General features: G+C 44.1%; 1 protein-coding gene across 2 annotated transcripts in view; it reads left to right on the top strand.

Annotated features, from left to right (window-relative positions):
- The first annotated feature begins 7695 nt into the window (after positions 1 to 7695).
- The window catches only part of MYB (MYB proto-oncogene, transcription factor), a 34189-nt gene continuing 23067 nt past the window's right edge, over positions 7696 to 18817 (top strand). For both annotated transcript variants that reach the window (XM_080806632.1, XM_080806631.1), the window contains exons 1-6: positions 7696 to 8091; positions 12502 to 12619; positions 14424 to 14495; positions 16022 to 16114; positions 16361 to 16581; positions 18318 to 18552. In XM_080806632.1, coding sequence (XP_080662758.1) covers positions 7829 to 8091; positions 12502 to 12619; positions 14424 to 14495; positions 16022 to 16114; positions 16361 to 16581; positions 18318 to 18552 — 1002 coding nt within the window. In that variant the 5' untranslated portion in view covers positions 7696 to 7828. The remainder of the gene's footprint in view (positions 8092 to 12501; positions 12620 to 14423; positions 14496 to 16021; positions 16115 to 16360; positions 16582 to 18317; positions 18553 to 18817) is intronic.

Genomic DNA, 18817 nt, shown 5'->3' with positions numbered 1-18817 from the left:
AGACAGAAAGACAAGAACTGCTATAAGGATTGAGTGAGGTAATATATGGCAAAGCCTGTTGCAAACTCTAAAACCCAAGGGTAAGGCATTTTTTATAAACTCTTCTTTTTTAAAAGATTTTTATTTATTTATTCGGCAGAGAAAGAGAGATCACAAGTAGGCAGAGAGGCAGGCAGAGAGAGGGAGGGAAGCAGGCTTCCCATTGAGCAGAGAGCCCGATGTGGGGCTCGATCCCAGGACCCTGAGATCATGACCTGAGCTGAAGACAGAGGCTTAACCCACTGAGCCACCCAGGTGCCCCAAGGCATTTTTAAGCGTATTTTAAACACACACACACAACAGCTCCGACTAATTCCTCATCAATTGTTATTGCACAAAACATTTATGTGCATATTTGCATGCAAGACCCAGTCCTAGAACTAAGCATATTGAAAGATAGAAGAGGGGCGGGTGGGTGACTCAGTGGGTTAAGTTTCTGCCTTCAGCTCAGGTCCTGATCCCAGAGTCCTCGGATCAAGCCCTGCGTCGGTCTCCCTGCTCAGCGGGGAGTTTGCTTCTCCCTCTCCCTCTCACTCTGCCTGCAGCCCTGCCAACTTAAGCTCTATCTCTCTGTCAAATAAATAAATAAAATCTTAAAAAAAAAAAAGAAAGAAAGAAGAAAAGAAAGATGGAAGATACTGTCTCTCCCCCCTCCAGCTGATAATCAAGACAAAAGATGAGATAAGGCATATTATAATAATTAAGGACATAGGTAAAGGAAGTAAATAAATAAACAAAGAAAGGTAATAGAGTCAGATGCTCAATAAAAGGCAGGCAAGGTGGGCATTAACAGGACTCACAGGTGGGAGCAGTGATTGTGGAGCGGGGAAGCCTAGGAGAACTTCAGAAGGCATTCTGGGCTTCAGTGGAGCCTGAAAGATGGGGGGCACTTAAGTAGCAAGGAGGAGCAAAGAAGGCATTGCAGGCGGGATGCATGGTGTAAGTAAAGACCCTGAGATTGCCAATGGCTTCTTGGGGAGGAAGCAGAATGAACCCGGCCTGGTAGAAGATAAGGTTGGAAGGGAGCATGTGCTGTACAGCAGAAAGACATTGAGCCCGTGTCCCCCAGTAGAGCTCTCCAGGGTGCCTGTGGCCGCAGCCCATTTTGATTGGTCGGTACCTGAGCTATCCCAGTTACTACATACCCCTGAGGGTAAGGCTGTGTAGGCACAGAGGCCAAAGCTAGCTCAAACCCGAAAATGCCAAGTTAAAGAATTGGGATCTGATCTTCCCAGCATTAGGGGCCAGTTAAGATTTTTAACCAGATGACTAATCTGCCAAAAGGGGTTACAGTGAGCTTGTGTTGGCAGAGAGGTGATGATAGGTTGGGGAGAACGAGCTCAGAGGGGAGGACATTAGTGCGGGGGTGTTGTGCTAGTTTAGGCGGAAGCAATGATCGTATGGAAGGAGGCAGTGATAATGGACATGGAAAAGAGGCCCCGAATGTGCAAGAATTCTCGAGCAAAGGCCCTCTCGTGTCTGCAAGCCCATGCGCACACAGTGGACACTGACTAGATAGTTTCCATGCGTTTACCAATAAAAAGGAACTGTGGAAACACTGTCAGGTAGATAGAGGTAAAATGGACTGCCCAGGTATTTTAGGGAGAAACAGAGAATTAAGGGCTGGAAGCACCTTTAAAGCTCTCTACTATAATCTCCACATTTTGAAAGTCTGGAATATGGGGCTCAGAGGAGTTGTATCCTGCCTGTACTTTCAGAGAACGGGGCTTGGGTATCTTGTAACTTAGTTACTCCAGTAAGCCTGTAGGTGTGACTGTTGTTGTTGTTAAAATCTCTATTAATAAAACTTGATATTTTGTCCACTGACTTTGAAATCTGCTATTTTACTTTTATAACATATGTGGGGGGAGTGTGGAGAGAGGAGGAGGAATTGGCTAGAACAGTTGTGAGAAGACATGAGAGAAAAATGACTTCTGTAAACATGTTTTCAGGACTTTGTTTAAAAGATTATTTGACAGACAGAGAGTGCACAGGTGCAGGAGCACAGAAGCAGGGGGGAGGGGCAGGCAGACGGAGAGGGAGAAGCAGGTTCCCCAAGAAGCTCGTATCCAGGACCCTGGGATCACAACTTGAGCCGAAGGCAGACACTTAACCAACTGAGTCACCCAGGCACCCCTGGTTTTCAGGACTTTTTTTCAAAGCTTTGGAAAGATAGCACTCTCACTTGGGAAAAGGTGAGCAATTCCTAAAGCAGAAAGAGGTAAGGCCTTCAACCTCTCAGCAGCATTTTTATTTTTCTTTTCTTTTTTTTTTTTTTAAGATTTTATTTATTTATTTGACAGACAGAGATCACAAGTATGCAGAGAGGCAGTCAGGGAAAGAGAGGGAAGCAGGCTCCCTGCTGAGCAGAGAGCTGGCTGTGGGGCTCGATCCCAGGACCCTGAGATCATGACCTGAGCCGAAGACAGAGGCTTAACCCACTGAGCCACCCAGGTACCCCTCAGCAGCATTTTTCAAACTATGGTTCAGTACCCATAACCAGGGCACAAAAATAAGGCAGGTTTCATTAACAGGATATATTTAAAATAGGATGGAATAGAATCGGATAGATGAGATGGGGTAGAATAGAACAGAATAGAATACAATAGGGGCTCCTGGGTGGCTCAGTCAGTTAAGTGTCTGCCTTCAGCTCTGGTCGTGGTCCCAATGTCCTGGAATTGTGGTCCCAGAGTCCTGGAATTGTGGGCCTGGGACCCTGGGATCGAGCCCCGCATCAGGTTCCCTGCTCAGCAGGGAGCCTGCTTCTCCCTCTCCCTCTGCCTGCCACTCAGCCTACTAGTGCTCTCTCTCTCTCTCTCTCTCCCAAGTAAATAAATTTAAAGAAAAAATAGAATAGAATAGACTGCATGGTTGGTAGTATGAGGTAATATTGTTTTACAAAACTTTTTTTGGTTCTAAGTGTGTGTGTGTGTGTGTGTGTGTGTGTGTGTGTGTGTTGAGATGGGAGGTAAAATGGGTTTGTTATTAGGAGTCACTGTCAAATATGTTTGAACTGCCCAATAAATATTTTTTCTCAAAGTAAAACTTCAAAATCAGTTGACAAAATATAGAATTCTATCAAAAGAAGAAAAGACAAAGACATTTATGTACACATGTCTAGAAAACTTTCTTTCCTCTCCAACAGGTCTCTTTACCTTGCCCCTACACTCAGTCTCAACCTCACTTTTTCAACTTCTTAAATATTCTCCAAAGGCTTTCCCTTGACCAACTCTATACACAAATGCGTATTAGCAAATCCACAATATAGGGCAACTATCGCCTTCATGCAGGTAGCTCTTAAATAGACTATTTCTCCAGCGTTGCCTTGGTAAATGTTTAACAACAGGTTTTCTGGGGGCTGGGGAGCCCTTATTTGTAGCTTTTGTCACTTTCTGTGGTATAAATACTCCAACCATAGCCAAGCCCAGCTACCCGCATGACTTGACTGAACACAAAATTGGGAAGATATTCACATTAGCACACGTTACATAGTATTTCCGTCATGCACATGTATTGGGGAAATTACCCCAAGAGCAGACATACTAGTAAAATGTAGTTAAAAAGAGGGAGGAGATTATGACTTTTAAATATGTATTACTTTTTGGCATGCAATATATTTAATTGTAGTTTTATAACATTTAATTTTTAATCATGTCTGTATCTAACAACTGGCTCACAACATTTTGCCTGGCCCTTTCAGCAGGCAAGGGTCCCACCTTCTCCGTCACCTGCTGAAGAACTGTACCTGGATCACTTCCATAAGAAACCACAAACTTAACATACTGAAATCTAAACTCACTTTCCTCTTTGAATCTCCATAGCACATGCTTCTTTTCCCCTCTTGACTTCCCTATTTCTATGAATGGTGCCTCCAATAGCCAGCCAATCACTTGCTAAGTCTTGAAGGTTCTGCCCAGCCAGTGTTCTTCTGATCTACCCCCTCCTTTTCATTGCAGTTAGGGTCACTGTCCTAGTCTAGACCAATTAACTGAACTCTTCCCCTTCATCTTCTTCTTCTGACTACAGTCCATCTGACCATACTGTTAAATTAATCTTCCAAATGCACGGTCCTAAAAATGCAGCTCTTGCATTCAACACACCACACTCTAATCCTCTAATCCGGCCTTCAAAGCTCTCCTTGCCACAGTCAATCTAGACAGCTCCTTGGTCCCTGGGCTCAGAATCTGCCTTGTGGGTCCTGACCCTGTGCTTCTGCTCACAGTTTTCTCGCTCTCTGAAATACCCTTCCCTTGTCATGGAAAAACTCATTGCTTTTAACCAAGACTCAGTTCAAATGGTGATGAAAACAGGCAGGTTGTTTGTCCGAGGAACATATAATATGGAGGGTGGAAATCCCAAATGAGGTGCCAAACCCAGAAATCATTTAAAGATAAAAATGTATTTGATCACTATCTAATATAGAGGCTCTATGAAACATATTGCACTAAAGTAGCAGTTCCCCCACTGTTATTACTAAAAAGCTTGCTGTGAGCTGACATGAGGTTTATCTCAAACGTACGGATTCAATTCTATATGCTACAGCAGTCGTTCATTAACTGAAATGATCAAGAATCATGGGGAGTAACCATTAGGTGTTTACTGTGATTATTTCCCTTTAAAGAATGCTCTGAACTAAAATGTGTTGAGAAGGTGAGGAGAGGTGGATTGTAGAGACAGGGGGCCCCAGAGGGCCAGTCTGTCCCCACCACTGACAAGCCTCTCTTGTCTTTGGGACACTGACCACAGGTACTAAAGGTCTACCCCATGCTCGGGATTTCTCAACAGTCAGAAGCAAAAAAAGCTGACATTTTTACCTTTTATGCATGTCTCTTCCTCTCAGCCATTCTCTGATGGTTAGCAATAAAACAAAATGCTTTAAATGCTTGCTTTCTCACGGAGGAGAATCCTAATGATCATCAGCGAGTGATGAGTGGTTCCTTTCAAATTCTAATCTGAGGCTGAAGTTTAGCAGTACAGGAAGAAAGAGTAGGCTGCCATAGTCCTGTGGTCACTGGCGTCAACTTTCTCACAGAATTTAATTATTTTCGATCGGAGAGACTGAATCTTTAGCTAAGGAAAGGTGCAAGAGAATGAGGTGGGGGGAAGGTGGTGAGCAACAATTCGCAAAGGTGAAAGTGTATTGAACCCTCTTGTCTCTCTTATATTGAGATTGTCAATGTGTTGTCTAGAAACCACGTCCATGAAAACCACTTGGGTACTTGTTTAAAATGCATATTCCTAGGCCCTACCTCAGACCTACTGAATCATGGTCTCTAGGGGCACTGCCTGGGACTGTATACTTTTCACAGGAACACTCAGTGTTTGTGACACACACTGAAGACTGAAGACCACTGTTCTAGCATTGGTAGACTCTGGTCTGTAGGCTGGATATGGCCCTCGAGCTAAACACGTTTTCTTACATTTTCAAAAAATTATTTTAAAAAAAGAAGGAGGAGAAAAGAAAAGAACACACAATATAGCCCACAAAGTCTAAAACATTTACTATCTGGCCCTTTACAGAAAAGTTGTTGACCTCTGTCTGATGCAATGCAAATAAAAGTCTGTGAATTTAGCCCTTTCCCAATCCAGCCCCAGCTAAAATAACTGATGAGGCAGATCTTAAAAAAAAAAAATGTGATGAACTATATAAAGTTTTCATCTAAAAATACAGTTGTAATAGTTAAAAGCGGAGGGGAAAATGTATAGTTGTAATAAACATTCTGTAACAGCTTCGAAAACATATTTTCATCTATACAAGAATTTATGGTAACTCCATTTGATTCTATCCTGCCATATGGTTATCAGGTGGCAATATATCCCACAGTAGCCTAGTAAGAATCATCACACATATACTCTTTATTGGATTATGCTTATGTTACACATATAAGGAAAAATATAAAACTATATTCCAAAATGTCTGCCTGGGGAATGAAAATAAAATAAATTCCCAAAACATATAAAATGATGCACAAAGTGAATAAAGAGAATAAAACTGATTTTGATATCTTTCCACCTAAAAGGAGTTTAAGAATCATAGAGCAGTTGTACCTCCTAATTATCTTGAGAAAATGAACTCATTTTTGGAAGGGTTCTTATACTCTGTGCCAAAGAGGCTCAGTTTGGGAATCACACCAGTTAGATTCATAAAGTAATCCCAAAGACAGAATGTTATTCCTTTTGGAGTAATTTTTACATGTTTGTTCTTTATTATTATTTATTTTATTTTTGATGTGGAGAAACTTTATTATAGAATCTACAAATAAATATTGGCTTTAAAAATATATTGACTTACAAGTGACTTATCTCTCAGAATTGCAAACTGAAATACCTCACAATAATTTTTGTTTCAGGGTTGTTTTTTCCTCAGGAAGAAAGTAATGTTAAAACCTTGCTAGCAACTAACATTTTTTGATAAGGACTTAAACTATATTACAATTTTTAAGAAACAAAGTTTAAAACACCAGATAAAGTCTTGAAACCTAGCATGCTTCCCCATTTAATAAAATTATGACTCATTTCTGTAAGAAAATGCTTTTTTAGTAAGAAAAATGCTTTCTGAGCTAAGTTTAAACTGCCGGGGCACATGGACACCCACAAACCCAGTCAGCAGAAGTCTCAATTTATAAGATTAAAGGAAAAATAAATTAAGTGTGTACAGAGAATGAAAAAAAAAAATCCCAATGGTACAAGTCTATAAACGGAAGTAAAACTAAAACTCCCCTAAAATCCCCCAATCATCAATCCTTATAAATTCAGCACTTATCTTCTCCTTTATTTCTTCAAGAGTCCCTAGTTAAACGAACACAAAAAGTCTTCGATGATTTTTATCTCGTAAAACAGAGTCCCCAAACTACGCTAAGCCTGGATACCGACCTCCGTATCACAAACCGCTTAACTTTCAAAACCCTGCCAGCACACGTGGGTTTCCTTAGTTCAGTTTGGAACCCGTGGATTTTGCAGGTGTGCGATCCAGGGCGCGCGCTGTAGGGGTGGTGCGGGGGGCAGAGGTGTGCGGCGGGCGCCGCCGAGCCGGCAGGGTGGGTGGGGCCGGGCGTGTGCCCGGGCGAGAGTCAAGTGCTAGTGACCAAACGGCGGCGGCGCGTGGGCTGTGTGGGCTCCAGGATCTCGCAAGGGAGTGAAAGCTCCTCCCGGATGCCCATAAGGAGCGGTGAGAACTGCAGACCCACTTGCATTTAAGTGTCCTTTGTCACTAATAAGTTCAATTGGAGAGATTAAAAACCAAAACAAAAAACAGCCCAGTGAAAACACAGGCTCCGGTCCCTTACTACTCCTCCCCACCCCCCACTCCCTCTTCAGAGAGCTGAATCTTACACCGTGCCTAAAATCCAATCCCCAATGCAGTACTTCCCCCCGCCCCTCCGGCCCTTGCCGCCCCCAGGACAGTGAGTCAGAGCCCAGCGAGCTCGGGACACTGGTGCCTGGGACACGCCGAGCTGGGCGACGGTGGCGCGGCCGCCGAGGAGGGGACGCGGCAGCAGCGGGACGTGGCGCGAGCCCGCGCGGCCGCTGCTCGGGAGCGGGGTTTGCGCAAGAAAAGGCGCCGCCGCGGCCCCCGGCCGCCCCTCCCCGGCCCCGGGCTCCCCGCCCGCGCGCTGTTCGGGGCTCGCGGCGCGCCAGGCGCAGCGCGGCGGCGCGAGAGGCGAAGGGGAGCGGCGGCCGGGCCGGCGGGCGGCAGCCAAGGCGACCGCGGAGGCGGCGGGCAGGGCGCGTGCGCACTGCAGGGGCGCCAGATTTGGCGGGAGGGGGAGTGTCCAAAGCTCTTTGTTTGATGGCATCTCTGTTTACAGAGTTTTACATTTTAATATCAACCTGTTTCCTCCTCCTCTTTTCTCCTCCTCCGCGACCTCCTCCTCCTCCTCCTCTTCTTTCTCCCGAGAAACTTCGCCCAGGCGGTGCGGAACGCCGCTGCGCAGCGGGGGAGGGACGCAGGCAGGCGGCGGGGCAGCGGGAGGCGGTAGGCCCCGTGCGGTTTCCGCGGCTCCCAGCTGAGCCCCGCGCCCGCCGCGCCATGGCCCGGAGACCCCGACACAGGTAACGGGGAGCCCGGACGGGCGGCCGCGGGCGGGGGCGCGCGGGCACCAGGCGCTCGGGGAGCAGGTGGGCATGCATTCCCGGATCTTCTGCGGGCTGTCAGATCCTGCGAGGACCTAGAGCCTCTGCCTCTGCAGCAGAAGCCGCGAGTGGAACTGATGAATGGAAGAGCCTATGCGGGAAATATAGTCAGGAAAGCATGCCCTGGGGCTCATTTTGCAAGTTGCACGGGGAGACGTTTTCTCCCTAGGGGGCAAAAAAGCAGCACCTTCCTGCCGGGGGGGCTGAGAGGCGCCCACCAGCCCCGGGGAGCCCACTAGGTCCCTGGCTTGATGCCGCGGGCGTCGGCGAAGGAGTCGCAGCGTAATTGGTGGATGCTCTGCGATATGTTTGGACTTGGTGGAAGCGCAGAGCATATGGCAGATAGAGGGAAAATGCCGGATTGTTTTAGTAGTTGCAGGTAGTTCCCTTAAATTTCATTCATTCCTTACGGAGGCGAAGAAGAGCGGCAGCTGACAGGCGGCTGCCAGGAAGATTTTAGGGAGAAAAAGGGTCTCTACATTTGCAAATTGGTTTAAGCCCAGGTTTTGAAAGCTCTCATCATAGTACTCTGGGAGTCTTTTATTTCTTATGCAAGCACTTAACACGCACTCAACACGCGTCCGCGCCGCACATGTCCCTGCATTTGGGGAGGCTCGCCGGGATGATGGGCGAAGTCCCCTCACGTTGTGGCCGGACGGAGGGAAGAGGGAAGAGGACGAGGGAAAGATTCGTCCGAACTGTCAGTCGTGGGCGCTCCCGCTTTCCCTGGTCTCTGCACTTCCCGGACTGGACGCGCCGGAGTTCCCTGCGAGCCGCCGGGTGCCGGGACAAGCCCAGCGGCCGTCGCGGTTGCCACTCAACGGAAAAGGACAGAGGCCGGCGGCACCCAAGGCCGCTGCCGCGCAACCAGGACGCAATCCCCGCGGCGCTGGGCAAGAGGTCCCGGCGCGGCGCGCACACGTGGACGCGGCTGAGTTGCCGCTTCTCCCCACGCCCTGCTCCAGCCGCCTTAGGTGGTCGGGGCAGAGGAAGGGTTGACGGGCCGACCCTCGCTCAGAGATTCTTGGTATAAGCCCCTGGAGGCAAAGCAAAGCCAACCTTTTTTCCTTCTGGTTGTTTGCTTTTCATGTACTTATTTGGTTTTGAACCGGCTGTCGCTTGTCCCCGCGCCGCGCTGGGAAGTTGCAAGGAGCGTGGGTGTGGGCTTGGGCCGTGCAGCAGCACCCTCGGGCCCGGCCTGGCCAGACGGGGAGCAGCGCCTAGGCCGGGCTGGTCGCCCGAGAAAAAGGGAGGCGACCTGGGGGAGCCCTGGGCAACCAACGCCTGCCCTGGGCCCGGCCACGCGGCACGGGGGTGCTGCCCCTGAAGTGGTTTCACCTTCGCCTTTGGGACTTAACAGCAGAGCAGCCGAGGGCACTTTTTTTTTCCTTCTTCTTCTTCTTCTTCTTTTTTTTTTTTTCTGAGAGCAGAAACTGGGAGGAGGAGGAGAAGGAAGCTGGGAAGGGGTTCTGGGAGGAGGCGCGGTGCAGGCTCCGCGCCCCGAGATCTCTGCGGGCCGGGTGGGGCGGGGCCGCGCAGGTTCCTTGCAGCTCCCAGGTAGCGGAGAAGGGTGGCGGCCGGGAGGGGCGGGAGCCTTGAACCTGCCTCAGGGGGAAGAGAAACCCCGCTGCGGGCTCAAAGCCGTTTCTTGCTGGGCGAGCGTCACAGGGATTATTAACCAGGTCAGCGAAATGAGTCTGAACCCCTTTTCTAGAATCACAGTAGCGGCTACAAGGCACTTCCTCCCGCTCCCCTCCCTCTTCCCAACCCCCAACGCCTCTTTTCTTTTTCGTTTCTTTGCACGGTTTGTTTCCTTGACAGAATGTAATATTCATAGTTGTACTCTTGTAACCACACCAGGTCTAGCAGGTGGGGAGTCGAGTGCATCAAGCTTGAAATCAACCTTTGAAAGTCCTCTAACTGTTGAGTCTGAGAGCTTGTCAGAGCAGATGAAGGAAAAGTTATTTCAGGTCCTTGGTAGAAATTAGTCGTGCTATTTAGGCTACCGGGACAACTTGGAGCCAGGGCATTGCCTGCAAAGCTCAAAAGTTGGTCCGGGTGCCAGACCTGTTGATGGCCCCCGGAGGAGACTGGGAGCAGCCCTGGGCTCGCCCTGCCCCCCTTATGGTCTCTTCAGGACCTGCAGAAGTCCCACGCCACGTTTTCCCCCAAGACTCTGGTTTTGCACATCTCTGCTTCCGTGCTGAAATTTGAAAAAGCACTGAAGACGTGAAACCATCATTTATTAGCGCTGGAAAGTACCTTACTAATAAAATCCAAGCCCTTAGGTATAGGCGAGGAACTGAGGTTCTGAGAGAGAGGAAGTGATTTGTCCAAGTCATGCAGGGAAGTGGAGGCAAAATTAGGACTTGCACCTTTGCCTCCAGAACTTGTAGATCTGTTTGATGCCTATCCTTTCTCACCTAACGTTGACTGCCCCCTATGGGCGGCCGCATTTGTTGCTTGTTCCTGTGAGGCGAGCTGTTTCCAGGAGGAAGATGCCCAATTACTAGTTTGGAAAATGTAGTTTCTCACTTCTGACACTCTGCAGATCCAGCCAAACTTAAAACGTTAAAGTAAATTGAATCTGTGACTCCTTTTTCAGATTATTCTGCTCTTTTTGGTATTCCTGATATTTCGTAAGGAGGCTTTCCAAGAAGCTCCCTGTGAACCTTTCCAAAGATGCTGACCTACAGAAATATACATATATATATATACATACATACATATACATGTGTATGTATATATACATAAATATATATGTAATAATATAATATAATAATACAATATAACAATATATGTAAATATATATATTTATAGGAATCGGTTCTATTTGTTAATCAGAAGTTGTTTAGAACCTCTCGTTGACAGTGGGGAAACAGAATGAGACTCTTGTTTAAAGAATAGATACTAAATGAAAAATCATTGTAGCTTATAAGTACAGCTTAGAGATCTCTTTTGTGGTGGCATTTGAAGTTTGGATCACATGCTACTTGTCACCATGCAAACTGGACCTTCATTTTGTGCCCAAAATAATAGTTTTAAATTATAAGAACCTCAAATTTAGGATTTTTGGGAAATACTTCTTCTTGACTTGTAAGGGGTGAGTAATATATACTTGTAAGTTAGTTTGGGAAGACAAAACCTGATATAAATTTTCTTTTGGAAAATCATGATTGGCACTATGATGTTGCTTTCTGTCAGAATTTTTACTGTACTCAGTTTGCTGGATTTCTCAATATTACAATGAAAAATTTTAGTGAAGTTTCTAAGAGCATAATTTCAGATAGTTAAGGTGCATTTATATTAATATCTTATGATAGAATTTAAGATAGCATATCTTATACACGGCTGTAACATTACTGTCATCTATTTAGTATATGATTAATAAACACTTAGTATAGAGTTACTTCAAAAGTCATCAGAATTCAGAATTTGGTCTACTAGGTAAAAGAAAAGGCTCTCTTCAAAGCACTAATGCATTTTTTTTAAACCCACCTGGGGGAATCCCTCAGTTTTGAATTAGGTGCATCTTAAGAGTTGTCAAATACCATTCAGTCAGAAAAACAAAACAAAACAAAAAAGTAAGTAAGAGTGTGACTACCAAGTGGCCTAATTATTCATTTAGTTACTTAGGAAACTGAGTATTGTCATCGCAGCCACAAGCTGGACCAACTGGCCTGCAGTTTTGAGCTATTGGATATTAATGTTGTGTACAAAGCAGTCTGATCACTCGATGGCCTTATCCTTCCTTGGGTTTTTAAAATCCTCTCCTTTTACATTCTCTTAATCTTTTCAATCTGTAACGGATAACTATGATTGTATTGTTGGGTGTATTCCTTCTTGAATTCTTTTTCTGTCAATAAAACACCAGCCCCATTGGAGTAACATAATTGAGTTGCTTGTCTTAGAGAAATTTTATTCCAACACTGTGATGTATGCCAAAGATTTCGAGCATGTGCTTATGTAAAGGACACAGGCTCTTGTTTCTTTTATTGTCCTTAACATTAAGTTTTCAACTTTAAACCTTCATTGGTTGGAAGGTTGTGAAATGTGTAACTTGTCACTGGCCTAGGAGTCGCAGCAGGTTCAAACATGCAGAGCAATAAGCACGTGCCAGGTCCTTGGCCGTATCTGTGGATACCACTACCAGCAGAACCAGTGTACAATGCTAGAGCAACAGAATGCAGAAAACAATCTTGTCGTGCCGGTTTTCCAAATTTTATCTCCGTAACCTTTGAAAAGACTGAGTCTTCATGTAAATTTTGTAACCCAGTAGTTTAAGTCTTCTGGTTTCAGTCCACGTCTGCCCATTTTTTATTCCTGCAGCATATACAGTAGTGACGAGGACGATGAAGACATTGAGATGTGTGATCATGACTATGATGGGCTGCTGCCTAAGTCTGGAAAGCGCCACTTGGGGAAAACTAGGTGGACCAGGGAAGAGGTAACTAATTGTGTTATCAAAACATGGAAGTGTATCAATTTATGAAAAAAAATGTTTCGGCTAACCGACAGGTGCTCAAACTCATTAGCAGGCTCTTTGAAGTCTTAGCCTAGCCTGCCTATGCAGCATGCTATCCTCTCACCACTTCCCCACGGGTACACTCTACCATCTACTTCCAGACTCTTCGTAGTTCTTTGAATGTCCCCTCCTTTTCACTTTAGATTTAATCTGTGGTTTTCTCTGTGCCTATTCTGTTCTTGTCCTTCTGCTGCACTGCTTCTTACTACTTCTTTATCACCTGTGAAGACATTGCCTTTTCTTTGAGGCCATCCCTGCGTTCCCCAGGCAGGTGGGCTGTATCCTCCAGGCACTGCATACACATTCTTACTTATTAGTGCTGGAACGTGCGTGCCTCCCCCAGTAGACTGACAACAGATCTGCTGAGAGCAGGGCTAAAAGTCTGTTCCTTTTTGTGTTCCCTGAGCCCAGAATCACTTGACACAAAGGAAGACATTAACAAGTGTTCTCTGTACAAGTGAATGAGTTGCTATTTCCCGAAACAAAACAAAAGTTTGAAACAAAATACTCACAGAACTCACCTTGTCATAATGGATTGATTAAACAGTTGTGATATGTAATATTTCACAGAGCCATATACATGAATGTCTATTCAGCTTTCAGTGATGGATGGATATATGTCTTCTTCCCACCTTCCTTTTTCTGCTAGCTTGGCAAAAGCTTGATCTTTGTACTTAAGGAACAAATACTTAAGGGGCAAAAATTATTCATGTATGGGGAACATTGATTTCTTTAAAGTTTTCCAAAACAATTGCAACTGGTTTTAGAGGATTTTATGTTAGAATAAATGATATTGACTAGACTTCAGTTTCATTCCACCCTACTTCACTCAAACCAGAACCCGTCTTGATAGGCAAGTGGAATTGGCAGTGAGGTCCATAGGAAATGCTTAGTTTATCTATGGAGGTTGTGATCTTAGAAGATCCTGGGAGACACAGAAGTTTTGTGGTTAACACTGGTTTCCTAATTCCTGTGTCTGTGTCCTACAAGGACCCATGCTGTGTGTGAAAGTTATCCTTGCAGAAATGTGGTGGTTCTTTTTCACTTGAAGGGATGTGTTTAGAAAGACACTTGAGACCTGAAAGATTTCTTCCTGAGGTTTAGTATCTTCTGTGTTCTGATAAGTTTGGCCTTGTTTAAATTGTGACTATACTGATGCAAAAATAATATTATTTTCTTATGTTATCCGTGACTTCAAATTTAATCTAAAAAGTGATCTTCCATTTTTTGCATGAAAGAGTTTGAACTAGCTAAATGTTAAAATAGAACTTGAACTGTTTCTTACTCAAGATGCTGTTTACTGTCATAGTTAAATGTCTGTTGACTCTAACATTGGAGTTCATTTTTTTTTCCCATCAAGCGAACTTTTAATAGTTTTCATATACTAAACATTCAGCGAGCCAGGCATTATGCTAAATGTCTTGCATCACTGTTTCATGTAATCTCCCAAAACCCACATTGACATCAGCATTCCCACTGCATAGAAGATGATATTAAGGCCCAGAAAAACAAAATGATATACCCAAGCTCGTTCAAACTCTGGTGTGTCAGACTCTAAATAAATCCATGCTCTGAACCAGTATATTACATTAATATCTGTTGTATTTGGATACTTTTGAGGGTTTTTTTCCTGGATTGGATTATTGGATTGGTTCCCTTTTACTCTTAATTGAATAAAGTTATACTGTAAATGACTGATATCCTAGATTAACTTTAAATGTCTTAGGATGAAAAGCTAAAGAAGCTGGTGGAACAGAATGGAACAGATGACTGGAAAGTTATTGCCAATTATCTCCCGGTAAGTCTGTAATTTTTTTCTTTCTGTAAAAGGAAATCTTCTCCCGACATTTATGTCCTGGGAAAAGACATTAAGATATTACACATTTGCTCATATATAAGAAGTAGGGGGAGAACGGCCTCATCCATAACTTATAGTTTATAGTTTCTATTGTAATGCATATAACTGGGGTTTCTAGATAGATCGTAAAAGGATTTTTACAACATTTTTTAAAAACTTTGCCTCTTGTTTTATCTTTTTATTTATTAGAATAATATAATTTAGCATTCTGAAGGTAGGATGACAAAACTCCTGATATTTTCATGTTAGCTTCTTTAAATTTCCTATTTATTTAGATAGCCATATTTTTGGTACCCTGGCTGAAAATTCTGGTTTATCCTTTTTGACTTATCCCACTTCCCACCTCCTACATCCAGGCAGTGACTGTGGAATCTGGAATTCCTTTGTCCGTCTGCCCCTTCTTTCCAACCTCCTTGCTGTTCCGCAGGTTTGGCCCCCTTCCCTCTTCTCTGGACAGTTACAGGGGCTTCCTGAGTGGCTTCCCTACCTATAGCCTTCCACTCTTCCATCCATCCCAAACATTGTTAGCTCATGGAGCTTCCTAGAATGCAGCTGTCCCTGAACTTTTCAAAATCCACAGCAGTGACATAGAATCGCACAAATTAAGGGGCCGGGGTGCCTCGACCTGGCACCCGGGCCCCTTCCACACAGGCCCCATGACCTTCCACGTGGCCCCAACGTACAGCTCCGGTTCTTTTTCCTACTTCCTCTATGTGAGCAGGTTTCACTCAATTCATTTCTGCTTTCCCTCCTTTGGGCTTTTGTCTCTGGTGATGTCTCCTCCTCGAATGTTCCAGCCATCCTTCCAAGTCCCTATCAAAAGCTTTTCCAGACTCTCCTTAGGAAGCATAATTTCTCCTCTTAAGGAGAAGCTTCTCTTCTCAGTCCAATATCCTTTTGCTTTGATTTCTTCTTACCTGTGAATCAAATTCTGCCTTCTATTAGTTGATTATATATTTGTCTTTTTTTTTCTTATAAGATCACCCTCTCTTATAATAGAGAGCCTCTATTTATCTTTGTGCTGTAATATTAAGACTCGAGGTCCTAAATTGAAGCACATCTCTTAGTTTGAATGGGAAGCAAACTTTAGTTATTTGGAGTGGGTTTCCATGAAAGCCTGACCTTCACGTGAAATCACTAACAAGTCTTAGTCTTAGTCCGCAGAGGTACTTCCACGGGCTGAGGATAAGGTAAGTTAAACTGACATCTGTACAAAATGATGGTCCTTCAGTTCACGTGGCAGGACTGTTTCACGAAGGAGGCAGAGCTTCTAATTTTAGATACAATTTTGATATATTCTCTGTATGTTCACTAGCTATAAGTAATGAGTGATCGGTAGGCTTTCCAAACATGCCCTAAAATGTTCCTGAATGTGCGTATTGTCTATGTATGACTCATACAGTGAGAAAGCCTTCATGTGCTTATCACATCATACCTATATGACAGCGCATACTTTATTTGTCTAGAATCGAACAGATGTGCAGTGCCAGCACCGATGGCAGAAAGTTCTAAATCCTGAACTCATCAAGGGTCCTTGGACCAAAGAAGAAGATCAGAGAGTAAGTTCTTCCCTCATTGGTGTGTGAATCACAATTCTGACTATTCCCCAGACATCTTTATTGAATGTTTCCCAACTTGAGGAAACAGGTAAAGTGTCAGGAAGCTGAGGACTCTATTCCCATATTTCCAATGAATGAAAGCAGATTCTTAGACATTTTCTAAAGATCTTGTAACACTGAAGAATGATTACACTGAGTCAATACATAACATTAAAACATAGGTTATTTTTGTGTGTTTATCTGAAGGTGATAGAGCTTGTACAGAAATACGGTCCGAAACGTTGGTCTGTTATTGCCAAGCACTTAAAGGGGAGAATTGGAAAACAATGTAGGGAGAGGTGGCATAACCACTTGAATCCAGAAGTTAAGAAAACCTCCTGGACAGAAGAGGAAGACAGAATTATTTACCAGGCACACAAGAGACTGGGGAACAGATGGGCAGAAATCGCAAAGCTACTGCCTGGACGGTAATAATATGTCAAAAAATATATTGATTGGGAAGAATGAGGGAGCGGGTATTGAACATTTTGTTTTAAATGTATGGTGAGTGAATTACATTCCAATGATCATGCATGTTTCATGAGATATGCCAGATCCATAGGTTTTTAAATTGGAGGAGCTCTTAGCGTTCCTCTGGTCAAGTACTTCCAGAATCCACCCAACAGCGCGCTCTGGGCCAAGTCACTGAGCCTTCCTCAGCTTCGATTGCCCCACTGGCAAAATGAGTAATAGCCTCCTCCACAGGGCCAATGTTCGTGGCAAATAAAATGGATGTCGCAGCACTCCATAAACTCTAAAACCTCTAAACACATAGAAGGAAACTGAGAATCGACATCTTGTCTCTGGTCTGAGTTCGTGCAGCTGGTGAAGTGACCAGAAGGAGCTCAGCTGTCACTTTCCTGTTACTAGCATTGGTTTCATTATACCATGTGGCTTCATTTTTCTTCCTTTGAAGAAGCAGAGCATTTCTAGAATTATCATACTGCTTCCAGGTTTTTAAATAATGCCAGTGTTATGCTTTCTTTAAATGGACAAGGCACAAAAATGACCTCATTATGAGGGCTATCTATAGAAGCTCATTTTTGTCCCACTTACCCCACTGGAACACTTTATAAACACATTTTCTTTAATTTGGAAGATACCTTTCATTATAAATCTTATGTAAATAATATAAGATAGAAAAAATTTAATAGATTTTATCCTTGAGCTTCAGGATTGGAGAAAGGGTCCTTTCAAAGAAGGCCATGGCTCTGGTGGTTTAGGTAGTGTTCTTGAGTGACCTTCCAGAGCTGTTCCTCCCTCATGGAGGGTTCAGGATCAGCTTAGAAAATCCAAGAGACTGAAGAAAGGAGGGCTTTTGTCCCATTTGGCCTGAGAGGATATGCTGTTGATTCTTGTAAAAATTTAAGGGGCAATTGAACTTCCTCTTTCTTTAGCATACATTTCCCCACCCCCTTCAAGAGAGTAAAAGGGAGGCTTAAAACAGTTTTTGTTTTTGTTTTTGTCTTTTTTGAATTGAGAAGCTGTTTTTCTGAGAATTGAAAGACTTTAGTAAAAATGCTTTGCAGTTGGAAAATACATTGGGACTTAGCATCTTTCCCTTCTGGATCCCATTTTCCATTCTCACCTCTGGTTAGAGAACAGTTTGAGGTGGACTGCAAAAGGTGAGAGTTTCTTTTTTTTTCTTTTTTCCTTTTTTTAACTCAAAATTTCTGCCTAGTGCTCTCTGAGATAAAAAGCAGACAGTGATGGCGACATCGTTATCATTCACCAAACTTTTACTGTGTGCCCGTTGTGGTGGGTAGGCCCTGCTAAGCCACACTCAAAGGAGAAATTTTCTAGAACAGCTGTATCTCTAAGTTGTTTTGTAGCCTCGTACCATGAACAGTCAGAATAAACACGAAGGGTGGTTGTACTTAAAATATTCTTTTATCAAGGAAACAAAGTGGTTAAAGAGTTTAAAGATTTCTAGAGGTCCACATATGTTCCATACGGGATAATGAGAAAAATCGGTGGATTTTCAATTAGGTAATAGGGGAAGCCTGACTTTTCAGAGGTCGAGAAGACTGAAACAGTTAAAACAGCAACAACCCCAAAAGACCAGAAGAAAAGGTCTCTGTTTGAAACAGTTTTCTGTCAATTAACTCTAATCTGAATGGAAATTTTTGTTTGTAAAATCCTTATGTGATCTATTTCTGTGCAGAACTGATAATGCTATCAAGAACCACTGGAATTCTACAATGCGTCGGAAGGTCGAGCAGGAAGGTTATCTGCAGGAGTCTTCTAAAGCCAGCCCACCAACAGTGACCCCCAGTTTCCAGAAGAACAGCCATCTGATGGGTTTTGCTCATCCTCCACCGTCAGCTCATCTCCCACCGGCTGGCCAGCCCTCGGTGAACAATGACTATTCCTATTACCACATTTCTGAAGCACAAAATGTAAGCCATTTCTGAGAATTTAGTTTCCTGAGAGAGATGATCAGTGGTTTTAGCTCCAGGTAGAAGGAATACCTCACACTTTTATACTTTCCAGAGACCTTCCACAAACATGACCCCCTTAGATCCCCACCTACAGCCTTTGAGGTAGATGTGGGGAGATGTTATTATCTGGGGGCACATCCCCTAAAGCCAGGGTGTTCAGTGATCCACAAAGAGTCACGCAGCTCACAGGGCAAGACTGGAGGAGTCCAGGTTGTTGGATTTT

This window comes from Martes martes, assembly GCF_963455335.1.
Source record: "Martes martes genome assembly, chromosome: 6".
In the NCBI taxonomy this organism is placed as follows: domain Eukaryota; kingdom Metazoa; phylum Chordata; class Mammalia; order Carnivora; family Mustelidae; genus Martes; species Martes martes.
This window is presented reverse-complemented; position numbering and strand designations above follow the sequence as displayed.